General features: G+C 36.8%; 1 protein-coding gene across 1 annotated transcript; it reads right to left on the minus strand.

The window, feature by feature from the left end:
- Window positions 1-5,343: 5,343 nt before the first annotated feature.
- LOC104590310 (cytochrome P450 CYP94D108-like) lies at window positions 5,344-7,438 on the minus strand. The gene is made up of 2 exons (XM_088891965.1): window positions 7,100-7,438; window positions 5,344-7,003 (listed from the first exon to the last, which is right to left on the minus strand). The coding sequence occupies exons 1-2, from the start codon at window positions 7,133-7,135 to the stop codon at window positions 5,447-5,449; spliced, it is 1,593 nt and encodes a 530-aa protein (XP_088748091.1). The 5' UTR covers window positions 7,136-7,438; the 3' UTR covers window positions 5,344-5,446.
- Between the last annotated feature and the right edge of the window lie 445 nt (window positions 7,439-7,883).

Below are 7,883 nucleotides of genomic sequence, written 5' to 3' on the forward strand. Positions count from 1 at the left end.
TTTATTTATTTTAAAATTTAGTATAATTTTTAATATATTAACAATGAGATAGGAGGAGTGGAGGACATTTGAAACATATGTTAATCCCACTCGCACATGTGAGATTGACGCATGAGAGGGTGCTGACATGGCACCCTCTGATTTGATGTACAAGAAGATATGCAGGGACGAATGTACAAGAGATCCTGACTCTTGGTAGGGAGCTTATTTAGAAAGAGAATGAAGAAGAAGTTCTTAATCATAGTGTTTTAGTAGGGCAGTACAATCTCTATATTCAATCCAAGCTTCTTCTGTTGTTAGTATATCCATAAAACCACCACTAATAAGAACCCAATTTAATAACAAACTTATTGTTATCATCCAATTTTTACTTGGTCCCATCATCTCTCTCTGATTCAAAATATAGAAACACGACCAAATCCATCAAAACATGACAAAACCCCAAAAGTCATTTTTTTACACCATCCACACATCAAACACTTGATCAAATCACACCAATAAACTTAGATACCCCAAAACCCTTGGTATCCAAGTTTCACCTCTAAACACCTCCAAAATAAGAAAAGATACATTCATTTAAACTCCTTTAATCTACCATTAGATTCCCAATCAACAATAATGATCAAATTAACATCTTACACCATATGAGTACTCATATTCCAATTAGGCACAATCCCAAATAATTTAGTATACTAAAAGTTAGTCGCACATCAAATTTCATGACCTTTATTCATTAATGAAGCCATAAACTTCAAGGGTATAGATTCCCTACTAGGGGTGATCATTTCAGCCTGGTCCAGCCCAGAAATTCTGGGCTTGGGCCTGGGTTTTATGTTCAGGCCCGGCCTAGGCCCACATCAAGCCCGCAAATTTTAGGACCGGGTTTGGGCTTAATACTTCAAGCCTGGCCCGGGCCTGGTCCGGCCCACATATATTTAAACTTACACATTTTGTGTATAATGTATACGTATGTATACATGTAATTTTACATTATATTATATATTTTATATGTAAATATTATAACATGACATGTATAATTTATATTATATGTAACATTTTATATTATATAATGTATAAAATAAGTTTAAATGCATGTTATGTCATTTAATATATAAATATGTAATGTTTTATATATGAGTGACATTGGCCCAGAATCAGGCCTGGCCTGGCCCGGGCCCGTATAGACTTGGGCTAGAGCTTATATTTCAGGCCCGGGCCTAAGCTATAACCCTTATCATAATTGCAAACCCGGCCCATGATCACCCCTATTCCTGACTGCCTATGCCTTTGTAAGTACCAATTTATTTGACTATTAAAGCTTTGTCCCAATATGAAATCATACTTCAATTTCTTTAGTCCTAATTGACTAGGATTGATAAGGTTAAGAAAAAAAAGTGACTTAGAACATGATCAAGGAATTCATTTGATATATAATGTAATGTGTGTGTGTGAGTATAAGAAAAGTGTAAACAGTTGCTTGTAATTGATGTACGTCTGCATTTAATAGATTTACATTTACCTAAATCAGGTTTATATTTGTAAGTTTTAAGCAGTTTTTTTGTGTTTTGTAATTTGTAAATACTCAAATACTTGATTCTCTTAACCATAATTGAAAGGCATCCTAAAATATTTACCAAAATTTAGTGCTTGTTCAACAGAAAGATCCAAGCTGTCTGTTTTCAACGTGCTGCACTTGAAACTTGCAAGCTAAGAGCATGTTCACATGGTTCATACAAGTCCTTGTGGAAGGATATTGCAATTATTGGAATTGCTTATAAATATATCAAGAATGATGTTTTCATGGAGATGTTACATTCAATGTACATCAATTACAAGCAACTCTTTACACTTATACTTACACACACACTTTATATTATATATCAAATGAAATCATCCTTGATCATGTTTTAATGTTACTTTTTTTCTTAACCTTATCAATCCTACTCAATTAAGACTAAAGAAATTGAAGTATGATTTCATATTGGGACAAAGCTTAAATAATCAAATAAATTGGTACTAACAGGCATAGGTAGTCATGAATCTATAGCTTTGAAGTTTATTGGAATTACTTACAAAAGAGGAATTTAATGAAAAAGGGAGATGTTACAAACATTGACTATTAAGGGGAGTGGGCAGATAAGGAGATTTAAGAATGGTATTATTAGATAGTAAATATGGATGAGAGACAATAAAGACCCATGAGGATTTTGATTTTGACTTGTTATATTTTAATAATTTAATTTAAAAATAAATATCCTGTGTGTGAAAAAAGAGAAGAAGAGGTAGGTGTGAGCTCTATGGTGAGAGGACCCCTCACCTCTCCTTTCCTCTTTCTATTATATATATAGATGTCTTCCTAGTCTCTAATTAAGCTTTTGACATTCTACTAGGTGTGATTTTATTTATTCTTTAAGCAATTGATACCTAACTTGGAGTCTCCTATTCAAATTAAATCTTTATTGGTGTGTCACACAAGCTACCCATGTTCAATTGATAGTTGTGAAACCCTGTAACCTATCCTTGGGTTTGGGACACTACTAAAACAAATTAGCCTCTTTTTTGATAAATTTTTATTTTGAGTTTTGGGTTGTGAAAAACAATTAAAATTGAGCCAAAAAGTGTTTCATGTATTTGATAAAAAAATGTTTTAAAAACACAATATTCTAAGCCAAAACACTTTTTTCTTCTTCTAAAGGGCTACACAACTCCAAGGAGTAGGGGTAGCCTATCCCCAAACCCAAGTGCAAGTGGAATTCAATCCCAAATCCCCGCTACGACCAGCAGGTCGGGGCAGCAATTTTTTAACCCAACTCACCCATTAATTAATGGTTTGGGTTGTAACCATTTAATCTTAGTCACTAGTGGATTGGTTAACCCAATAAAGTTCTATTTAATGGGTTGGGTTGGGCTGGGTCAGGTTATCCAATTGGTAACCACTATTTCATACTTTCTACTTTTCTCCTCTCTCTCTCTCTCTGTTCATTTTAATTCTGCAACTCTATTCTCTCTTTCTAGCCTTTTTGCATTCAGCACTAGCTCTTCTATTACTAAACAATCCCATCCAAACATCTAAAAAGAATTGAAAACAACAATTAGAGCATGTGAAAACGAACAAATTTCACTCTTCCTCTTATATTTCTATTATTTTTCACTTGACTTACACAAGATTAGAGGTGTAAATTGGGCCATGTCGATTTACCATGACACAACTTTACAGGTTGCCCGTCTTTAGCAGGTCGTGTCGTGCCAGCCCATGGGCCTACGTGAATCGTGCCTACCTACTCTAAGATCCTTAATAGGTTAGGCCCGACATGACCCATTGTAGAAGCCTAGGTGGGCTCGAGTTGGGCTGGGCCTTGAGACAGGCCATAAGAGGCATATATTTTAAGAAAATTGAAAAAATAATGAAAATTTTTAAATAAATTAGCAAAACAGAGAAAAATTTGAAAAAAAACCTTAAAATTTTATTTTATACAAACTTTGATGTATACAATTGTTTATATATGAAATAATCGAGGTTCAAAGTATCAACATGGGCCAATACGTATCATTCCGGGACCTCTCAGATACGCCCCTACACTGGGTGTATCGGGGTTCTGACCGGTTCAGGGGTAGAGGAGACCTAAACCGGTTATGAAAAAAAAAAGTAAAAAAAAAAAACAGTATCGATATCGCCCAATACGCCCCTATCGACATATTGGGCGTATCGGTATTTTGAACCTTGGAAATAATAAAATAAAATTAGAAAATACAATACAATTGGAATAAAATTGAAAATAAAAATTTGTATATTAATATATTATATATAATTTTATAATTATTATTACATATACATATATGCATATATAATAATATCTAATAATATAAATATAAATATTTATGGATTGTGCCAGGCCATGTTGCGGGTTGGGCCGCAGGTCTACGCCAACATAGCCCACTTTGTCGTGTTGTATCGTGCTGCAAACCTGAAAATCCAAGCCCAACATGACCTGGAGGTATGGGCTGGGCCATAACATGGTCCGCATGCTACAGTAATGAGTTGGAGCCTGACATGGCCTGATTTATACCTCAATGCAAGTGAGTGAAGAGTCTTCACCAATTGGTGTTGAATAGACCTATTCATGGGCTGCATTCCATTGGATTTGGGTCGGGCTTTGCCTCTTTATCAACAAAAAATGTTTGGGCTCGAGTTCAAGCTCAACCCATGTATAAAGCCCAAAGCCCAATTTGAACATAAAAACTCTTATCTTTGGTATAGTTTTTGTTATTTTTATTTCTATGTTTGTTTATAATTTCTGTTATATTTTCCTATAATTTTTGTTATTTTTTTTATTTTCTATATTTATTTATAACTTTTGTTATATTTATTTTTATTCTTCTTGTTTTTATGTTTTCTATAATTTTTGTTATATTTTTCTGTAATTTATTTATATAGGATTAATGGGTTGGGCGAATTAAGTTGGGTTAAGACAGTTTTCGGTTGAACGCCAATCCATTAAAAGTTTCCTGATTGGGTCATCTAAGGGATGAATTGGGTTGGAGCTTAACCCCAACCGAACCCAACCCAACCTAGCCAATTGACACCCCTACCATCAGAAGACCTTACCAACCCGCTGGTTGGCACCTTGAAAGTGTAACCCGAAATCACGCACAAAGCCTAAACTTTGGGTCTTTGTGCTTTTGGGTTTTAAAAGCACAACTTGAACTTGTTCAAATGCAACCTCAGGTGTCATTGATTCAAACAAAATAAAGCTGTAAGCATCACTTAAATATTCAATTACAATTTATAGTTTTAATCATCCTGCTAGTTGTATTGATGTACCGAGACACTGAAAGGTTGATAGTTGAATGAAATTTGGCTAGGATATTATAGATTAATTGAGGTCCCCAATCCCAATCAACTAATACCAAACATGATATTGATGTTTTGAGAAAAACAAAACTTATAAATACGGCAACTATTTACGTTTTCAAACAAAGCAAAATCACAACATTTTGCCAAACACCCCATAATTGATCATTTCGTCTACTAGTACTGAACATAACTTATATTGATACCAACTAAAAGCAATTGAAAATTGCTTCAAGCTACCTCACTATACCTACCATGAAACATATATGCATCCGAGATATTTTTCTTTTTTTTTTTTTGGGTGTTTTAATAAATTACTCTGAAGTCTGAACTCTGAAGATAGGTGGTAAACTGAGCCAGCCACCTGTAATGGCGGAAAACATTGTAAGAAATATAGTTTATAATATAAATGCTGTGATCTTCACTTGTAACGCTCTGTTTTGCCCCACATTTACACCTGCACAACTTCTTACATACCAGTATCTTAAATGTATTAATTATTCTGGGTGGAATTTCTCATTAATTTATTCAAAAGGGAACTTACCATAATGTATGAACAGAAACACAATAAATTTATCATCAATCAATCAAGTCCTAACATCTCTCTTTGACCCTCATCGGCAGCCCTTCTTTCATCCTAAGTGTCAATGAGACCACAAGCTCTGGACACTTGTCCTTATCAACCACCTCCATTTGGAATCTCTGTATAACTGATGCTGTGATGGATTTCATCAATATATACGCCATGTCTTTCCCCAGACATATCCTCGGCCCGGCGTGGAACGCCGGAAATCTAAACGGGCTCTCCCGCCGGCACACACCATTTTCCAGCCATCTTTCCGGTTTGAATTCCAGGCAGTCCTTCCCCCATATGCTCTCCATCCTCCCCATCGCGTATGCATGGTACGTCACGAACCATCCCTTACCGACAAATGTACCGTCCGGCATGACGTCATCTTTCCGGCAGACCTTTGTGTCGAGTGCCACCGGTGGGTACAGTCTAAGTGCTTCGGAGAGTGCCGCTTGTAGGTACTGCATTTCTCGTAGCTCGTTAAAACTATATGTATCGTCGATCTTTTTCCCGTTACTAGCCCGAATTAATTTCAGCTCGTCTAAGATTTTACGTTCGACCTCTGGCCTGTTTGATAACAGCCAGAAGAACCAAGAAAGTGTTGTTGACGTCGTGTCTCTTCCTGCAAGTATGAAGTTTATGATGATGTCTCGGAGGAACTCGGGAGAGTTGGACTCGTTTGCAATGAAACGAGACAGTAGGTCCTCGTCGTTTTGCTTCTCCTCTTTCTCTTGCATTCTTGATCGGATGATCTTATCTGCAAAATCATGAACAGTTGATATGGCTGATCTTAATCTTTCCTCAGATCCTATGTTAAGCGCCCTCTTCATCTTCCACAAGTAGGGGAGAAAATAAAGGAACCTCCCTGCACTCAGCGTTGCTGCATCATTGAAGGCCTTCATGAACTCAGCGCCGGCAGTATTGTCGCCGCCGAGACAACCTGGATCAACGTTAAACGCCAATTTACAGACATGATCGAACGCAAAACGCTCCATGATATCTTGCATATCAACGACAATCTTCTGCCCACTGGCTTTTCTCAGCAGAGGAACCAACCTGCTGAGGGTCTCCTCATTCACAATGTCCATGACAAAGTTGCGAAGCGATTTTGTGCTGAATTCGGAGCTTGCCGTCTTTCGCTGAACCTTCCAGAGATGACCATCAACGTTGAAGATGCCACGGCCGAGGAAATCCTCCAAGTGAGACGTGAAAAGCTCGCCCTTTGGATAGTTGTCGAAGTTGTTCTTGAGCATGTGTTGGACATTTAATGGGTTTGCAGTCATAATGCCTCTGATATTTACAGGGCGGTGGTAGACAGCAGTGTTGGTGGGGTTGCTGGCAAGGATATCAGTGACCCATTCAACAAACCTGTTCCGGTTTTTGAAGAATTCCGGCAAGGACCCAAAGAACGGGTAGACTTTGAAGCCTACATTGGAGACGGCCTTCATTTTTAAAGGGTAGACATAGAAATAGAAATAAAAGTAGAATAACAGGAAGAAGAAGAGGATAAGGGACTGCACACAGAAGAGATCCATTGTGATTCTTGGGGTGATATGCTCTGGGTGGAGCTGCTTTTTATGCTGATAAAGAGATGGAGACACTTATTGAGAAGAAAAGGTAGAAATACCGCAATAAGTACTCATCCATGAAAAAATATCTAGAATAAAAAAGCTTACCATTTTTTGTTTGCTCTTTTGGGGCAGAATGGTCATAAAATGCTTGTTCTGCTAGCAATATAATCCATTTCCTTCCTTGTTAGGGCTCAAAGCCAAGATTTCCAACACAGTGGTAGTTGTGATTCAAGGCTTGCAAAATAATTTGAATAATTTGTGGGGCACAATTAATGGCCAAGAATATTGTGCACCGTCGTTGGATAGAGACATTCCTTCGTTAGCAACCCACCTTTCAGTGTGCTGGCATTGGCTAATCCGGTATGGCTCAGTGAAGCATTGTTGCTGCTCTGTATGCTGCCTCACATCAAGTAATATACCTTTCTTAGCAAATCACAGTGAACTCTGGTGTCTGACTCTGAGAAAGCAAAAGAAATAAGATAAAAGTGTGGCTTTAAATTCTGAAGAGCCAAGGTGTGCTACTTTGCTTTTCTATTCTTAATTTACTGCAGTTTTAATTGTTTGAAAAAACAATAATTTCTGAAAAGATACAAAATATAAAAAGTAAAAAATAGGAAGAAAATGGTTTACTTGTTGTAGCACTGGCACCATAAAAGGAAAAAGAAAGAAAGATAATGGTAACGAGAGAGAACTAGGTAGGGTTTTAGATAAAAGACATGGGCATTTATATGCAAGTGTGGAATCATTTTTTTTTTTTCAAAGAAATCTTATTGTCTTATAGGGGTGGTTTTCCCTTTCGCCAAATGGCAGCACTTTAATATATATATACCACCGGTTTCAAATGGTTCGACCAGTTCAGTTCAAATGAATGACCCGTTTTGACAATATA

Source organism: Nelumbo nucifera, chromosome 7 (genome assembly GCF_055504915.1).
Source record: "Nelumbo nucifera cultivar China Antique chromosome 7, China Antique-T2T, whole genome shotgun sequence".
NCBI lineage: Eukaryota > Viridiplantae > Streptophyta > Magnoliopsida > Proteales > Nelumbonaceae > Nelumbo > Nelumbo nucifera.